General features: G+C 43.1%; 1 protein-coding gene across 3 annotated transcripts; it reads right to left on the minus strand.

Annotated features, from left to right (window-relative positions):
* Positions 1-1,187: 1,187 nt before the first annotated feature.
* LOC110070400 (aldo-keto reductase family 1 member C3) lies at positions 1,188-18,054 on the minus strand. Of its 3 annotated transcripts, none has more exons than XM_020778072.3 (9): positions 17,759-18,054; positions 16,879-17,046; positions 11,494-11,610; positions 10,144-10,221; positions 9,556-9,678; positions 8,161-8,270; positions 5,515-5,680; positions 3,710-3,792; positions 1,188-1,997 (listed from the first exon to the last, which is right to left on the minus strand). In XM_020778072.3, the coding sequence occupies exons 1-9, from the start codon at positions 17,843-17,845 to the stop codon at positions 1,958-1,960; spliced, it is 972 nt and encodes a 323-aa protein (XP_020633731.3). In that variant the 5' UTR covers positions 17,846-18,054; the 3' UTR covers positions 1,188-1,957. The 3 variants fall into 3 exon arrangements, with proteins under 3 accessions (XP_020633731.3, XP_078232503.1, XP_072855897.2); XM_078376377.1 differs by having other exon boundaries at positions 3,710-3,881; XM_072999796.2 differs by lacking the exon at positions 3,710-3,792 and having other exon boundaries at positions 1,882-1,997.
* Positions 18,055-19,436: the final 1,382 nt, after the last annotated feature.

A 19,436-nucleotide genomic window follows, 5' to 3' on the forward strand; every position in this document is an offset into this window, starting at 1 on the left:
ACGACTGGACAAAAATTGTCAAGGGGAACCTTTACCTTTACCTTAAAATGTGTTGAGGGTCAGCAGTGGAGATGATAAGAAAAAGCATTCTATATCCAGAGCATGTTGCGAGGACGTCCTGTAGCTCTGCAAGAGAATTCCAGTGGCTACTAAGAGACAGATTTGTTACCTATGCCAGGTGAAACACTTCTTCCCCCCTTGACCCCTCCTCCGAAGGGCCCACTCTCGCTCCAGGCAGCAGGCAACCAACTGGAATTCCCTCCCCTCCCAATTTGAGAGCTGGTGAGCATTAGATAGCTTTTATTTCGGCATTCGGGAAGAAGTGCACATCTGATTGAGATGCCTGGTACAGGATTGGTGAGGTCAGCGGGAAGGGAGGAAAACTGCAGCTCATGATTCAGGAAGGGTCACCGCACAGAGGGAAGAAAACTTCCCTGCTTCTTCTGGGATAACTCTGGGTTGTCCTTCTGTTTTTGCTGCTGCAGACTTGAAAATGTCACCCTGGTACTGGCATTGCAGGATACATTAGGCTGTCCAACATCTGGGATTCCTCCTGGGAAAGGGTCTCGCTCCCACCACACTCCACCATCACCCTTTGCTTGTCCTCCACTTTCTCCTCCTCTCCTTCCTTATTTTACATGACTGTCCTCCTCAAACACAGCTTTCACTGCACTGCTTTCTAATTTTTAAATTTTCTAGTTTTAGAAATCCAGAAAGTAAAGTTGTTGGGGTTTGGGGGGTGGGTGTGTCCTGTTTTGACTATTGACACTAGTTTCAGCCTGGCACTGTATGGACATCAGGATTCAGTATCATGGATGCAAGAAAAGTGGGGAAACTGCTGAGCGTGCATGGACCCTCTGAGCTCCATCAGGTTATCAGAGGGAAGCCCACAAGCCTCAGAATTTGCAACAACTTGCTGTCAAGGGGCTGACCTGGGGATTATTTAGGCTGCTACATCTCTTTCAGAAGCACAGTAACACACATCATAGCCCTTGACTGATGATGATCCACTTCCATGCTATGCAGCATGTCCGGCAGTGAGGATCCTCCAGTTTGTTCCGTCTTGTATGAGTGTACCGGGGGGGGGGGGGGGGAAAGAGTCCAACTCATTGCTACCTTAAGGATCTGATTGTTCTCCATACAAAAATACAACAGCCAGTCTTTTGCCTGCGACAAATGTTATGACATTTAGACGAACCACTCCTTTTATTAGAAGAAGAAAAACTTTGACTAATGGAACCATCTGAGCATCACAGCAGACTTCTTGAAACCTATCTTGCTGGGTTTGGTGATTGGTTTTTCAAGGATGCCTCTGAAACGATCTCACAAACCATGAACATTGCCTCTGCGATACTGACATTGTTTCAACTCTTAATTGTGGGTTCGCATTAAAGCTGGAGCTTGCTATTAGAAGTCACCGTGAGGGTGAGTAGGGTTTTGTATACCCACGTAAGTGAAAAACGTGCCCCTTCTCTCAAATCATAAGGCTAAAAAGGCAATCTTTCTCTTAGCAGGGCTAACTGCTGGTGTTCTCATGAAAGAACCCTCACCCCTACCCCCAACCACAGACCTTTTCTGTGTCTGTTGGCTTTATCACAAAGAACCAAAAGTGCTATATTTTTAAAAGGTTCCTTTCCCCAGGCTGCTGGTCCCCTGGGGATCCTTGGGAGGAGGGAATGGTTATTAAAACAATGTACGAGTATTTGTGTAATGTAGAGAAATCCTACAAATGACTGATTTGACTTTGGCCTTCTGAAATGCATGCAGATCTTCTGGATACAGTTGGTGCAGGACGGGTGTGATCAACAGGAAGTGAGGAATTCTGCAGTTCATGATTCAAGAACAATCTTGGCACTTCTGTTGCCCGAGCCACAGGCTACAAAACAAACAATAGTGCTAGATGCAGCTGTGACGGGTCTCTAAAGTAACAACGTCATCACACGTGGTGAATCATTCCTCAGTTATCTGGCTGTTGAAATTGGGGATGGTGATCAAACCTGACAGATCAAATAAACAGCAGAATATCAGTTGATAGCTGGCCCTTGGAGACAAGAGTTAGTTGCAGGATGACCAGTCCTTTATAAGTTCTTTTCACACATTATGTGACAATAATTCTGGGATTGTCAATCAATGGATACTTAAAGGAAAGGCTTAAAGGGCAACCTGGAATTCCTGATTCACATGGCATAGTATATGGCATAACGTACAGTGGTGTCCTGCATAGTGACGATAATGGGTGCAGCAAAAATCGCTGCAAAGCGATTTTGTCGCTATGCAATTTTCAAAAGCCCATAGGAATGCATTGAAACCCCTTCAGTGCATTCCTATGGGCTTAAAACTCACCTTAAAGCGAAAATCCTCCATACGGCCGCCATTTTCGCTGCCCAGTAAGCGAGGAATCAGTGCGAAAACACAGCGGGCGGCCATTTTGGAACCACCGATCAGTTAAAAAAATCATTGCTTTGCGATGATCGGTAAACGAAACAGTACCGATCATTGCAAAGCGATTTTTCCCCATAGGGAACACCGCAATGCGATTGCAAAAGCGATTGCAAAATCTTCGTCGCTATGAGGTTTCGTCGTTAAACGTGGTGCCCGTTAAGCGAGGCACCACTGTATAAGAAAGGAGACAGTTGGTGTACTTATGAATTGCCTTCCCATCTTTTTTATCCACCTCCTGTTCTCTCTAGTGATGCAATTATCATCCCCCAAAAGAACAGGGTTTACATAGAATTGAATTTAACAGTGCAAATGTATAAGCATAATTGTAGAAATTTATTTTAAGCTTTAATAGCAAATTTGATCATCAACTGTTTCAGCTGCCTATGCAGCTGATGGGCCCACAAGCGTACACATACCTCTTTCGGCTGTTTATCATCAGAGAGAGCCTCCTGGAGGATACACATCATTCTCCTGTTCTGTTTTCTCAAATAACTTGTGGCTACCCTCTCTCTTTCTCCCTGCTGTCCTGAGAAAGGCCTAGGTGATAGCGCACAATCCGCAAGGTTCTATTTACCACATTGATACAACAGCTGGTTCCATCACATCTAACATGACCTAGAGACTTCCAATATAGATGCAGATTAAAGCTTGAGTTGCAATTTAGCCCTGTTCCAATTTGGGAGAATGGTATGGCAGTCTAGACCAGTGGTTCTTAACCTTGGGTTACTCAGGTGTTTTTGGACTGCAACTCCCAGAAGCCTTCACCACCAGCTGTGCTGGCTGGGGTTTCTGGGAATTGCAGTTCAAAAACACCTGAGTAACCCAAGGTTAAGAACCACTGGTCTAGACCAAGGAACTATGGACTGGGGTACTCAGTAAAGGTTACCCATTATCCTTCACATTCTACAAAGCCTTGGGCTCAGCATTTCCATGCTTTCCCTTTTTAGTAACTACCCTGGTTCTAAGCAAAGAGATTGGTTCCAAGTCTTCCTTTCCTTATGGTTTTAAACAGAATTTCACTGTACAAGCCTCATGCCATCAAATCAGTTCTTCCAAGGTTTTTTAGACATAGAAAACTCAGAACTGGTTCATCTTTCCCTTTTTTCTAAGGGCAGCCTGGAGCTGTCCAACCTACCCAAGACTACACAGGCTGGCTTTTTTCCCCTGGGACACATAGTGACTGAACTCTCAGCTTCTGACTCCACAGCCAGATACCTAACTCACTTATATAGGTGTATGTATAAATGCATTTTTAAAGTTGACTTACATTCCACTTTTATAGTAACTCTGGTTTCTGTTGAGACCATCAATGGATTTCATGTCTTCATCTGAGAGATGGAAATCGAATGCCTGGAACAAAAAGCTGAGTTGTTACTGCGTTCTTTGGTAAATTCAGAGATGTGTCTGCTCTGAGAACAGCAGAGATCACGTACCGAGTTCTAGAGGTGCAGGCATTCAGAGGTGATAGCATAAATGTCTCCCTTCTCCAGCAGAGCTACCTTTTCACATGTACTCCCATGGTATGATTAATTGTTGACTTGGGGTTTGCTGCACCCGGGAAACATATACGTGATTGCCCTTATCTTATTAACTCAGATGTTATTGCTCTTATGTTTGGATTTTCCCTCTAATAATTGTACAGTATTACATGCCAAATTAACTTTGAAGGTAAGATTCACTCCACTTGCACTGGCTGAGGTGGTTGTTCAGGAGAAGGGACCGGTTGGTAGGGCCAGCCCTATCCTTCGGTGGAGCGATGCACCAGCCCCCAAGCAACAAATGCAGGGATAACCTCCCAACACTCCCCCCGCCATGTCTCCTGCCTACAGCCCTCTGAAGGAAGCACAGTTTTATGTCCCTCACAGCCCCTCCCGTATCTCTCATTCATCTGCTATCCCTGGGCATGAAGCAGTCCACTATACTGAGAGAGGCCATACATCAGGGGCAGAGCACATGCTCTGCAAGCAGAATGCCACGGGTTCAAATTGTGGCACTTCCAAAAGGGCTACAGAAAAATCCTCCCTAAAATGCTGGAGGCCACATCAGCTTAGACCATCAGTTCTAGTTTAAGGGAGCTGCAGACTTACATGGCTGAACAGGATCAGAATGGGGAAAGTTGGTTTGCTAAGCATCATGTAGAAGAAGATGATAGATCAAAAACAGAAAAGGCTGGCCTGTACTATTTTAGAATGTAGATAGGGTGGAAATGAGTGCCAACTCGTCTCCCTTGAAGCCTAAATTTGTCACTTTAATGTACACAGATAGACACAGTGCTGTAGTAGTGTGCCCTATGCCTAGGAATTATATTCCTGCAGATACTCTTACTTCCAAATGCTCCTCTCTCAAAACAAAGCAAAAATGACTCTCCATGTACAGTGGTGCCTCACTTTACGATTGCCCCACAGTACGACGAATCCGCTTAATGACGATCTTTTTGCTATCGCAATTGCGATCGCAAAACGATGGTCTAAATGGGGGAATTTTGCTTTGCGATGATCGGTTCCCTGCTTTGGGAACCGATTCTTCGCAAAACGACATTTTTCAAACAGCTGATCGGCGGTTTCAAAATGGCCACCGGGTAATTAAAATGCCTCCACGCTGTGTTTAGGGACAGATTCCTTGCTATACAGGCAGCGAAAATGGCCCCCGTATGGAGGATCTTCACTGGATGGTGAGTTTTTACCCCATTGGAATGCACTGAACAGGTTTCAATGCGTTTCAATGGGTTTGTTTTTTGGGGTCTTTTGCTTCACAATGTTTTCGCTTAATGGCGATTTTCCTGGAACGGATTATCGTTGTTAAGCGAGGCACCACTGTATTAAACCAGTAGCTCGGAAAGAAATAATTATTGCAACCTTCTCCTTCTGCTAGTTTACTACATGCAGGGGCAGCCTTTAAGAAATAAAACATGCATAAGGCATTCATTTTTTTAAACATCCTCCTGCAATTGACAATGGTACAGTCTAGAAGACTGCATGAAAGGAAACATAGATTTATACCAACTATTCCTAAATAGAGGGCCAGTGATGGAGAGGTATTTTTAGTGGCAAATCTGTCCTTTCACTGCTTTACCTGCATGTGTTCTTCAATCCGGTGTTTCTTCACAGACTTGATAATGACCACCAGGCCACGTTGCAACTGATGCCGCAGAGCCACCAGAGCAGGACTTTGATTGTACTTCTTGGCAATGGCGTTCAAGACTGGGTCTTCAAGCAGAACAGGCATGTTCTGATCTATCCTGTTAGGGAGCCACATTAGAAGGAGAGAGCGAGAGCAAATCTCATCAAAAGGAGTAGGGTTCGCTCCCCACCATGTTATCTGTGTTAATATTCAAAGGTCTATTAAATACTTGGGTATAAATATCCGAAAGAATTTAGAAAGCTTGAAAGAGGTAAACTTTTCATAAGCTGAAGCAAGAAATGAAAAATAAGATGATTTTACAAAGATTTGACTTTCATGGTTTGGTAAAAAGCAGTATGTAAAATGAAGATTTTACCTGAATACATTTTTTATTCATGATGTTATTGATAAAGCTAACTGAAAAAGAGTTGAAAGACTGGCAAAGTACGATTAATAAATTTTGCAATGGAGATTAAAAAAGCAGCGATTAATAAAAAGAGATGGTATACATCTCAAAAACCAGGAAGGTTAGTTTTCCTAATATAAGGTAGCTAATCAAATGAGACATATACTTGATGTATCTCAGTTTAATAATATGGTTAAGCTTGGAATCACAGGACATTTATGAAAATCCTGAGAATATTCTTTTACACAATAAGAGTATTGTAAACAAGCTGAAAAATCCTCTTTAAAAATATGTTGCTAACTTGGAATAAGTATTAAAAATATGTATTCTACTAACTTATGATACACAGTCATAGAACCAGAGAAATTTCCAGGACATATAAAAATAGGGAAGATCTATTAACAAAGAAAAAAATGATTTATTGAAAAGATGAGGAATAAAGAACAAAGTAGTATTAGGAATGAGAAAAAATCTTGGTTTAATCTTATTAGAAAGCAGTGGATCGGATTAAAAGAAATGGAAAATGTAGGGTTCTTATGAGGTTTAAAGAAATTGTATTACAAAAGGAAAACGTCGATGAAAATAAGACAATGAAAAGGATAAAGAGAGTATATAAGATATTAAAAGAAGTATTAAAACTTTAAGGGAACATGACTTGGGAAAGGAAATAGGTACCGAGGTGTGTAATAATATATGGGATAAAAGAATATTAAAATCTATGTCTATAAGGATAAAGAAAAGCTTTTATAAATTAGTTTAGAGATGTTATTTAATTGAAAGTAAAATTAAAGAAATAGATACTAATTATTCTAAGTTGTGTTGGAAAGAATGTCAGAAAATAGGTACTTATTTTCATCAATACCTATTTCATAAGCCTGGATGCCCAGGTTTCGGCAGTAGCCTGGAGTGCATTTGCACAATTAAAACTTTGTGTGTGCCAGATGTGCCCATTCTTGGAGAAGTCTGATCTAGTCACGGTGATAAAATGCCTAATCCTGGCTGGATTACTGTAACATGCTCTACACAGGGCTGCCTCTGGAAAGTGTTAGGAAACTTCAGCGGATCGAAAACACAGCAGCCAGATTGCTAAGTGGGGCTGCTTACAGGGATCACACACACCCCTCCCCAAACACACAAACAGCCGTTCCACTGGCTGCCATTCTGTTTCCAAGCACAATTCTAACATATAAAGCCTAAAAGTTTGGGTCCAAGCTCTCTCAAAGACTGCATCTCCCTTTAGGAGCCTGGTCATATGTTCAGATAATCAAGAGAGGCCTTTCTCTCCGTCCCACCACCTTCATAGGTGTATTTGGTGGAGACACAGGAGAAGGCCTTCATGAAGCCTATATAAAGCAGCTTACAATATAAGTAAAATGCCATTAACTACACCAACTAACACTATTCTCTATAAAAACAAATAACACAATAAAAGCAGCATATTAAATGGAAAACAGTAAAAGTTACAAAACGTTTTCTGAGCATGCCTTGAAAAAGGAAGGGAAGAGCTTCCATCCCTCCATCCCTCCATCCATTTATTAGATTTTAGAAGGGACGTGGTGGCGCTGCGGGCTAAACCGCAGAAGCCTGTGCTGCAGGGTCAGAAGACCAAGCAGTCGTAAGATCGAATCCACGCGACGGAGTGAGTGCCCGTCGCTTGTCCCAGCTCCCGCCAACCTAGCGGTTCAAAAGCATGCAAATACAAGTAGATAAATAGGGACCACCTTGGTGGGAAGGTAACAGCGTTCCGTGTCTAAGTCGCACTGGCCATGTGACCTCGGAAGATTGTCTTTGGACAAAACGCTGGCTCTATGGCTTGGAAACGGGGATGAGCACCGCCCCCTAGAGTCGAACACGACCGGACAACTATTGTCAAGGGGAACCTTTACCTTTACCTATCCTGCCCATCTAGACCAAATTTCTACTCATGATGGAAGCCACCACCCAACAGGCCCCAATTAGATCTTAGGTCATGATGTAGCTGACAGAAAGGCTTCCAATACTAATCACAAGCTGGGGAAGATTCATGTGGGCACAGGGGGTCCCTGAGATGACTTCATCTCAAAATTCTTGGATGTGATAGAGTCCTTTGAGCCTAAGGACTGAATATGTCTGTGGGCAACTTCCTGAGTGGCTGAATTCCTGCTTTGAAGAAGGCCAAAGGAAGCAGTAGGTGAGCATTCTCTCTCTCTTACCATTCAGGATCCCTCTGAGTTCCCAAAACATTGTATGCTTCCAGGAGGATCCCATGTGATTTGCAGAAGGTCAGCAGCTTGCTTCGGCTCCAATAAGCATGGCATTCAACCTACAGCATCACCAGTTCCCAACACAACCCAAAAATGACACTTCAGATGGGAAAGGCAAGAACACAGTAAAAGAGAAGGAAGGCAGAGAAACACACATTCAAGCATGTTAGTAGACATTCCAGTGTTCATCTGCTAAAATGCATGTTTTTTTTTTCATATGCATAGTATTTTCTCTCGCATTGAAAATGATAATTTCTGTGCTTATGATTTGCAGCATCACAACCTCTGGAATGGAGGTTTAGAGCTGGGGGTGGTGAAAGCATTCCTCCACTCTCAAATTTAAATCTCCCACAGTCAAATTATTATAATAACATGCAATTAGAAGGGGGAACCACTGTTTTACCTTAAGAGATAAAAGAGATTTTTGAAACCCTAGCACAAGATTTCCTTGGCTCTATCTGTTGCTTTTGTTTTCTGATTGGTCAGAGGGAGGTAAACACAAATGCCATTTGCAACTCTGATTGCCCAGGTATGGGAGACTTGAAGGAATTCATCTCTGGAAGGATGATATTTTTGTCTCAGTCTGTTCTTCATTCTAGAAATGCAATTATTAATCTTTATGTTTAACCCCCTTAATCTGGTGATTTATGAACAGAGAATAAACATCAATCCTGGGAGCAATGTGTGAAGAAGCAATGTTTAAAGTGCTACTTAACTGCACACAGAGTTTAGACAGATTATTAAAATGTAAGTAGCCATAAAGCTATTCATTATCATAGTTGCAGCATTTATCTACTTCCTTAAAATATTTTCTCCTTAAAAAGGACCCACAGCTTACATAATCAAAAGGCAACATTTAAAAGTTAAAAACAGTTATCATAGTCGGGATTTTTAAAATAAGACCTCTTTCCCTTCAAGTAATTCAAAGGTCACTAATATTGAGGCTGTGGATTCAAGGACTCTTGGTCTACAAGAGTCCATTCATTCATTCATTCATTCATTCATTCATTCATTCATTTAATTTATTTCCCGCCCATCTAGACCAAAGTCTACTCTGGACGAGTCATTGAATTTGACTGAAAATCTATGATTTCAAATATACATTTAAAAATCGGTGACTGAGACCCAGTTGGCATAGGTATGGAGCATAGATGTGGGTGATGTCCTCATCCTGTGATGTTAATCTTTACATCAATTCAGAGCTTTATATCCTGTCCTCTCAGATACTGACACTCCCTGGCGTCTGTTTTGCTCTGGAGATGCCTTTGAGATCCTCAGGATGGGAAGAGAGGGTGGAACCCTTGACACTAATTCACACATGCATAAATGGTCATTTCATTTCACCTGGTTCAAAACAGGCTTGTATTTCAGCCCTGGCTTGTTCAGGATCATCTCCAGCTGCTTACAGGTGAAATTGGACACTCCAATAGACTTCACCAAGCCTGCGTCTTTGCATGCCTCCATTGCCTGGGAAAGAAAACAGGGCACATTGGGTAGCTCTTTTCAATCTCTTAGTTGCTAGATCAGGAAGGTGGTGCTTGCTTCCTTTTAACACTCCAGGTGGTTTAGAAATCAAGGATCCCCCTTGTTTTAGCAGCATAAGGCAGGCTGTGCAATGGAGCCAGCACTGTGACGCCATTGTGACACCAGATGTTCTCTCTCATTGTTAGTAGGTTAAAAAGAGTCACTGCATTTGATAGAGACAAATAATAACTTTTCATTTGAAGAAGAATGCTTGCTTTGAATTTATCCAGTGATATTCCCTGCTCTTTTGGAGTCTAATTTGTTAGGAACAGAAGGAGAAGTAATATGTGAGGCCTCCTAAACTAACAGCTCTCCGAAAATGGATGTTACACGAAGAAATACAGTTCTGTCATATGTATTTTTAAAAACCTATCTAGAAGTTCTTATTTGATACGAGATATCACTTACCTCCCATGTTTTACGAAGATCTACATTGTCAGTAATAAATTTTCCATCTTCTCCCTTCTGTACCAATTCTGGTCCAGGCTGGAAATAAAAGTAAAAATAAATACATTTATGAGTGGGAAGCAGAGACATATGTGCTGCCAGAGGTTTTGAGAAAGAGCATATGAAACCCAAACCAAGTCATGAGCAATCATTAATTAGAGCTGAAAGTACAGTGGTGCCTCACTTAACGAGTGCACCGTTTAACAACAAATCCGCAAAGCGACCCGTTTTTGCAGTCGCTAATGCGATCGCATTGCGATGTTTAGATAGGCTAAACATCGTATTGCGATCATTTCTGCACCCGCTGGCCATTTTGGGAACAGCTGATCGGTGGTTCCAAAATGGCCGCCGGGTGCAGAAAATGGCTGCCCGCACCATTTTCGCGCCCTGCACTCGCTTACTGAGGGCATGAAAATGGCGGCGCTATGGAGAAACTTCACAGAATGGTGAGTTTAAGAGCCACAGGAATGCATTAAACTAAGTTTAATGCGTTTCTATGGCGTTTTCCATTCCGTATAGCGATGTTTCCCCATAGCGACGGTTAATCCGGAACGGATTAACCTCGCTATGCGGGGCACCACTGTATATTGATGCTGTAAAACTGTGACCAAGTTCAAAATAAAGCAAACTACTTTGTATAATCTCACAAATAAGAGCACCTTGTGCGGGAACACTCAGATGTTTTCATTAGTTAAGAATTTCCCACTTCAAATCTCTAACATCTTTCTCTGGCATATGTCTATTTCACCATGAATTACAATTTCTAAAATTCATTGGTAAAACCATGGCAACTAAATTGGTAAATGTTATTACTACAAATATAACCTCATGCAGATATGGACGTCGTTATTTTTTTCTTGACTGGCTGTAGGATTCTGGAAGCGGTAATCTAAAATATGTAGATTTTCGTATTTCTGTTTGCCACACTTTCTTACATAGCACTCTGTCTGCTTTGTTCCACTGAAATATTCTCCTATTGGCTTTCTATAGCCAAGCAGCCTCCATGTGTTTGAGACTACGACTCCCATTATTACACATCATTGGCTAGGCTGAGTCGAATAGATGAGAGTTGAAATCCAAAGCAAAGCACCAGACTGGTGAAGTTGTATGTTATAGAATTTGGCTTCATTCAGCCCAACCATAAATGTCAAAATCATGTTTATTTATGCAGCTACAGAAGAGCACATGAGTGCTTGCACACCTGAAGATGCAAGTGAGAGCTGAGAGGAGAGAAAAAAAAAACACTGTGTGATCGTTTTACATGGTTTTTCATCAGTTGAATTTTGCCATAATACTTTAAGTGATATTCACCTTCAGAGAATAAGGATTATGAATTAAGAACAGATCCATGTAGTCAAACTGGAGCTTCTTCAGTGATTCTTCTAAGCACTTCAGAACTAACTCAGGTCGGTGGAAGGTACTCCAAAGCTGTCAAAAATTTATAGATGTTTAATCTTTGATAATAGCCACAGAACCGCAGGACTGTAGCAGGGAGAGATCTTAGCCAAGGCACAATTTGCTTTTTATAACCAAGTTCTCACATTTAGGTTGTGATGAACACCATGTTGTAACGAACACTACTGATATTAACCCAGGATGTGTGAGATTACTCATAAGAATACGTGCATATGTTTGGTTTTTTCTGCTTCATGCTCTCTAACTAAAGGAATAACCAAATTCCAAGAAACCTCCCAATTTTTTTTACCAAAAATCCGAAATACTATGAACAGTATGAATTATTCATGTTAACCTAGGATATGTGAGATTACTCCTAAAGCAGGGGTCGCCAACTCCTGGTCCGCGATCTGGTGCGGGTCCATGGACTTCCCAGAACTGGGCTGCGGAGCCGGATCGCCGCCCTCCCCGCACGCATGGCGGGTGTCACGCTTGTGTGCATGCACGGGGTGCGTGTTGCCCTTGCGCACATGTGGGGGGGCATGTTTCACTCATGCACATGTTTGTGTATGACAGCCCCCCGTGAGCGTGGGCGGGGGTGCCCCCACCTCCCCGTGCGCGGAGCCCACCCCCCAACCAGTCCACGGGTCCCAAAAAGGTTGGGCACCGCTATCCTAAAGAATACTTGTATATGGTCTATACTTGAAACAGAGGCAGGCAATATGACCCCCTAGGCTAAGGGGCGGCCTAGTTCCTTTGCAGTCTTGGCTATGCCCCCCGCCCGCCACCCCTGCCACTTTACCACTGCAATATCATATTTCGCCAGCATGGCATCACCGCCCAAATTCCCTGGAATTTCTCTTGGAAAAAGAAGTATGGAGCAAAGGATCCTGTTTTCAAATGGGATCTCACTCCTGGAAGCTTCCCAGAACTAGGATTCTGTTTTTAAAACAAGGCACACGCTCCCTGCCTGTCTTGTTTTCAAGATTATCAGGAAAGGTGAGAGGAGCTAATGGGGTTTTACACCTCTTATGTCCTGGCTGGTCTAGGGTCCTATGTCCTCTGAGTTCAGTGAATGGACTGTGTGTCTTACATGCTGCTCTGTTTCCTGTCCTGCTACAGTCCAGTTTATACATTTGTCATTATCAAGGTTAGCTTCATTGTGTTCTCTTTTTTACCTCGACCTCTCTCTCTCCCCCCCCCCTTTGGCAGAGAAAACAATCTAGGAGGTAAAGGGCAGGTGAAGAAATGCAGTTGGACTTGTTTGTTTGCCAAATCCGATGAGCAGCCTTTGAACTAAGAGAAAGTGCCTAGCTGAGAACAATAAAAGATAAGGACGTGATATCAGCTATATAATAATCAAAGTTTAATACAAAGGTGAACGAACCATGTTAATGGCTGTTAGTGGCCATAAGGCTGTTGTGGTCTGAAACCAGAGTAAGTATAGTGGGTTAAACTGTGGCAATGATTTGCTGCTAATGAACAAGTTGCAATTCAATATTGCTCGTTGCACGCCAGTCACTCAGTTTGGTGCATGGCTATGAATGGGAGCGACAATTTGTTAATAAAGGGCAATTTGCTGCCACAATTTTTGCTAGTTGGCTTCTGCCTGCATAAATCTTCCATTGAATTCTGGCTATTATTTCTGTGAAGTGAAAAGGAACAGGCAGTCACAGGCCACGGAGAACACCAGCTGCTTCAGTAGCTAGAATCTGACAATACAGAGATGAACAGCTTGAAGCTCCTTTGGATCTGGTATATCTGGTACCCACAGTTCAGTCGTAGTAGATTAATACGAACGATGTTCTGGAAAGCAATTTGACTGTTCTTCTCGTGAGCTTGGGCTGCTTTATTAATTATACCTGTGAGGGGAGGGTCACCTCTGACATCCCTGGCTATCCGTCTCCTCTCACTCTGCAACACCGGGAAGGTGGGGAGCAGCATCAGCAGAGAAGACGGCTGAGGAAGGGCAGCTGGAGGGGGAGTCCATCTGTGAGATAAAGGAGCTGAAGACTCAGGATCTTCAACAGAGGAAGAGGAGGAGAGGTGGCGGCAGAGGAGGAGGTGGTGAAGGCATGATGTCCCATCTTTTGCACCTCCAGGGAGACGCCAGGCAAGGCAGAAGACTCCTTGAGCAGTCTCCCCCCCCTCCGCCTAGCCTGTTTGGTCAAAGAAGTGATCACAGATCTGGCCACCGGCCACCTCTTGAAATGGGTCCAGTTGCACTCACAATGCAAGTTAGTTCTGGTCATTGAGGAGGGAAGGAGAAGGAACTTTTCATGCATCTCAAATTGCCTTCAGTGGAGCGTAGAAAAGTAATTTTTCCCCTAAGTATCACTTCTAGGTTCCCATGACCACTGATTCTGATAGCCAGGGAATTCTGGTAGATGTCATTCAAAAAGTAATTTTTTAAAAAATCAAACTTCTATATCTACTATTGTGGACAAGAATCCCGTAGAAGGAATGGAGTAGCCCTCATAGTCAACAAAAGAGTGGGAAAAGCTGTAATGGGATACAATCTCAAAAATGATAGAATGATGTCAATACGAATCCAAGGCAGACCATTCAACATCACAATAATCCAAGTTTATGCACCAACCACCAGTGCTGAGGAGACTGAAATTGAACAATTCTATGAAGATTTACAACACCTTCTAGAACTGACACCGAAGAAAGATGTTCTTCTCATTCTAGGGGACTGGAATGCTAAAGTAGGGAGCCAAGAGATAAAAGGAACAACAGGGAAGTTTGGCCTTGGAGTTCAGAACGAAGCAGGACAAAGGCTAATAGAGTTTTGTCAAGAGAATAAGCTGGTCATCACAAACACTCTTTTCCAACAACACAAGAGGCGACTCTATACATGGAAATCACCAGATGGGCAATATCGAAATCAGATTGATTATATTCTCTGCAGCCAAAGATGGAGAAGCTCTATACAGTCAGCAAAAACAAGACCTGGAGCTGACTGCGGTTCTGATCATCAGCTTCTCATAGCAAAATTCAAGCTTAGACTGAAGAGATTAGGAAAAACCACTGGGCCACTCAGGTATAATCTACACCAAATCCCTTATGAATACACAGTGGAAGTAAAGAACAGATTTAAGGAACTAGATTTGGTGGACAGAGTGCCTGAAGAACTTTGGATAGAGGCTCGTAACATGGTCCAGGAGGCAGCAACGAAAACCATCCCAAAGAAAAGGAAATGCAAGAAAGCAAAGTGGCTGTCCAACGAGGCCTTAGAAATAGCAGAGAGGAGAAGGGAAGCAAAATGCAAGGGAGATAGGGAAAGTTACAGAAACTTGAATTCAGACTTCCAAAGAATAGCAAGGAGAGACAAGAGGGCCTTCTTAAATGAACAATGCAAAGAAATAGAGGAAGATAACAGAAAAGGAAAGACCAGAGATCTGTTCAGGAAAATTGGACATATTAGAGGAACATTTTGCGCAAAGATGAACATGATAAAAGACAAAAATGGGAGGGACCTAACAGAAGCAGAAGACGTCAAGAAGAGGTGGCAAGAATACACAGAGGAATTATATCAGAAAGATTTGGATATCCCGGACAACCCAGACAATGTAGATGCTGACCTTGAGCCAGACATCCTGGAGAGCGAAGTCAAGTGGGCCTTAGAAAGCCTGGCTAACAACAAGGCCAGTGGAGGTGATGGCATTCCAGCTGAACTATTTAAAACCTTGAAAGATGATGCTGTTAAGGTGCTACATTCAATATGCCAGCAAGTTTGGAAAACTCAACAGTGGCCAGAGGATTGGAAAAGATCAGTCTACATCCCAATCCCAAAGAAAGGCAGTGCCAAAGAATGCTCCAACTACCGTACAATTGCACTCATTTCGCACGCTAGCAAGGTTATGCTCAAAATCCTACAAGGTAGGCTTCAGCAGTATGTGGACCGAGAACTCCCAGAAGTACAAGCTGGATTCCGAAGAGGCAGAGGAACTCGAGACCAAATTGCTAACTTGCGCTGGATTATGGAGAAAGCCAGAGAGTTCCAGAAAAATATCTACTTCTGCTTCATTGACTATGCGAAAGCCTTTGACTGTGTGGACCACAGCAAACTATGGCAAGTTCTTAAAGAAATGGGAGTGCCTGACCACTTTATCTGTCTCCTGAGAAACCTATATGTGGGAAAGGAAGCAACAGTTAGAACTGGTCATGGAACAACTGAGTGGTTCAAAATTGGGAAAGGAGTACGGCAAGGCTGTATATTGTCCCCCAGCTTATTTAACTTATATGCAGAATACATCATGCGGAAGGCTGGACTGGAAGAAACCCAAGCCGGAATTAAGATTGCCGGAAGAAATATCAACAACCTCCGATATGCAGATCATACCACTCTGATGGCAGAAAGTGAGGAGGAATTAAAGAACCTTGTAATGAGAGTGAAAGAGGAGAGTGCAAAAAACGGTCTGAAACTCAACATCAAAAAAACTAAGATCATGGCCACTGGTCCCATCACCTCCTGGGAAATAGAAGGGGAAGATATGGAGGCAGTGTCAAATTTTATCTTCCTGGGCTCCATGATCCCTGCAGATGGAGACAGCAGCCCTGAAATTAAAAGGCGCCTTCTTCTTGGGAGGAAAGCGATGACAAATCTGGACAGCATCTTGAAAAGCAGAGACATCACCTTGCCAACAAAAGTTCGAATAGTCAAAGCTATGGTTTTTCCTGTTGTGATGTATGGAAGTGAGAGCTGGACCATAAAGAAAGCAGACCGCCGAAGAATTGATGCCTTTGAATTGTGGTGCTGGAGGAGGCTCTTGAGAATCCCCTGGACTGCAAGGAGAACAAACCTATCAGTTCTAAAGGAAATCAACGCTGAGTGCTCACTGGAAGGACAGATCCTGAAGCTGAGGCTCCAGTACTTTGGCCATCTAATGAGAAGAAAAGACTCCCTGGAAAAGACCCTGATGTTGGGAAAGTGTGATGGCAAGAGGAGAAGGGGACGACCGAGGATGAGATGGCTGGACAGTGTCTGCGAAGCAACCAACATGAACCTGACACAACTCCGGGAGGCAGTAGAAGACAGGAGGGCCTGGCGTGCTCTGGTCCATGGGGTCACGAAGAGTCGGACACGACTAAACGACTAAACACACACATTTAGCAATGATCGATAACAATTGATTATTATTTCTAACCACTGGCATAAGAGAATGCATCCATTATTCCAGAAAAATCTTACTTTCCGACACTATGCAAAGTGTGTGAAATATGTTAGCGAACAGTGAATTTGCTATAATACACTCATTATATTTTGTGGATCAAAAGGAATGCAGATGAAGTTACCTTTCCGGTGTAAAAAATGTCTTCCCTTTTTATCGTTCCATCTGCAATCTTCTGAGAAATGGCTTGTCCAACTTGCTCTTCAGTGCCATATAAATATGCGCCGTCAAAGTGGCGAAAGCCAACTTCGATTGCTATCTTGATGGATTCCAAACATATCCTTTTTTGACTCTGCCAGTTTAAAAGATTAAAAATTAGACCTTGGGACTTTAAAAAAAAAAAAAGGAATTGGTTGCATCATGCATTACTCTGTAGGAGGCAGTAATTGCGGCAGCCAACATTGTTATTCTTCCGATAGCTCAAAGGAGATTATGTGAGAATTCTGTTATGTGTACACATTTGTATTTTTAAAGGGTCACTTCACTGATCAGTGACTCAGGCTGCAGAGCTAGTGTTGTGCCTCTTTAGGAGAAGAGCAAGCAAGCTGCACAATCGGAGGATTCCCCCCCCCCAAGAAAAAGAAGAAATGGTGAACCATTTCTGAGTACTCTCTAGCTAGAAACCTATGAAAAGAGTTGCCATAAATTAGAATTTATTTGACAGGACAGTTTTATTGTTGTTGTTCTGTGTAACCCAGCTGATTGCAATCTTCAGTGATCTATGCTTAGTGGACCTTTTTGATCCAGGTGTGCTGAGGTTAAAGTACGACTAATTTGGATGCAAACCAAGAAAAAGATGTGTAGCATCTTAATAACTATTGTTGTTATGTGCCACCATGTTGAAACCAACTTACAGTACTCTCCATAGTCAGCACATAATGCTTGATCCCTCCGTCTACCTCTTCTCCAAACCTGTCCCCATCATGAGGACTAGGCACTTTGCTAGTCCAAAGCACAGGTTAACTACTGAAATGAAATGCTGAAAGTGAAACCTCTCTACTTACAGGATCTGCGCAATGCGTGCCGAATCCGATCACAGGGATGGTGTTGCCGTCGTTCATGGTCAGCCTACGACCTTTGGTGAGGGCCATCTCTGGAAAAGCGCTCCCGAATCACGCCTTGACCAAACGGAGAAGGTTAAACTTTCTCTCCTCTGGCACAGCTGCACTCCCACGAAACCCAGAATCTCCGACGGGGAAACAGGAAGCGTATCTCCCGTGACGATGGAAGAGGAGGGGACAAATCTGAAAGAAAGAAGGGCGTGTGTGACAGAAGATTGTCGGGATTGGTCCAGGTCGGAGTTAACTTTGCCCCGCTAGCAGCGGAGGCAGGTTAGCTGGCACGATACGGTCTCTCCCTGGCGCAGGCTACCCGCGCCCTGCCAGCTTTTAATGCATCTCAAAATTGAGCTTCCCGCTTTCCTCCTGGGTACACCTGAACGCTTGCCAACTTGCCTTCCTTCCCTTTTGCGTGTGAATGCCAATGTGTCCGGGTGCCTGCGGGTACCCCTTTCTGCCCCAAGCTCTGCCAGTCCCCACTGGCTCTAGCTGTTCCAGCTTGTTGCCCCAGAAGATGCAATGGGCAGCAGCGGATGCTGGGTGTTGGTAGTTTTGGTTCCTGCAGGAGGCACCAATCCTATAGCTGTTTATCTGGGGGTCAACCTGGTTGAACTCAATGGGGCTTGCTTCTGAGCAGGCCTGTCTAAGATTGCTCCATTCGTGTCGGGGAGAGAAAAGGACGATTTCAGTTTTAATTATTGATCATATACACCCCGACCCCCCAAAAGTAAACCCAGCGCTTGTCACAAACTCAGATCAAGAAACTTTGCTGAATCTAGTCTGTTATAACTTGTCAGATTTAAAACATGTTCAAACCTTTTCTTCAGCTGCAGGTGTCGAAATGAAACGGATAATGAAAATTCCCTCTTTCCCGCTCTGTGTTTCTTGGCAGCTTTTAATACTAAATGCTTAAAAGCAAGCAATCGTTTAAGGATGTAAGAAATGACCATAATAATCATGATCCCCAAGTGACTGTAATGTTATTTAATCCAGTTGGGGAAATTCACCAGTGGAGGAAACCAAATGGGATCCTAGCAGACGGGTAGAGATTGGGACTCACTGCTAGATCTTTTTATCCTCCGAAAGGACACAACCTATCCTAACACATTTATGAAACTTCTTGAAGAAGTTGTCGTCTTGCATAGTGCCCCCCCCAAAAAAACTTATCATGATATGCAATTAAAAAGAGACCTGGGTTGTGCCACTGCTAATTTCTAAAAAGGTAGTCTTTAAGGCGCCATCACGTTTTTGTCATTTTTTTTACTATTTTTTTTTAATTTTGTTATGGCCTAAAATTATTTTCTTAGGTATCAATCAAGGAGAGTTGCCGAGCGATGGTGGGCAGGTTTTATTCTGTGACCAATTAGGACAGTGATGGCTGTGTCCTTCCAGTCCTTCGATTATGATTGGATTTTCTCCTCAATACTGTATAAGCATTTCCAATCCACGTCCCTGTAGTAGGAAGGGAACGTCCATCATTCTGGAAGCGAAATGCAAAGAAACCTTAAAAAATCTAGGAATGTGTTACTATGGAAAACAAACTTATCGTGGGATTCCGCCAGTTGCAAACAGAGTGAAAGTGCCCCTCTGGATTCCCTCTGTGTATGCATCGGATGTTGTTGTT

This window comes from Pogona vitticeps, chromosome 5 (genome assembly GCF_051106095.1).
Source record: "Pogona vitticeps strain Pit_001003342236 chromosome 5, PviZW2.1, whole genome shotgun sequence".
NCBI classification, from domain to species: Eukaryota; Metazoa; Chordata; class Lepidosauria; order Squamata; family Agamidae; genus Pogona; species Pogona vitticeps.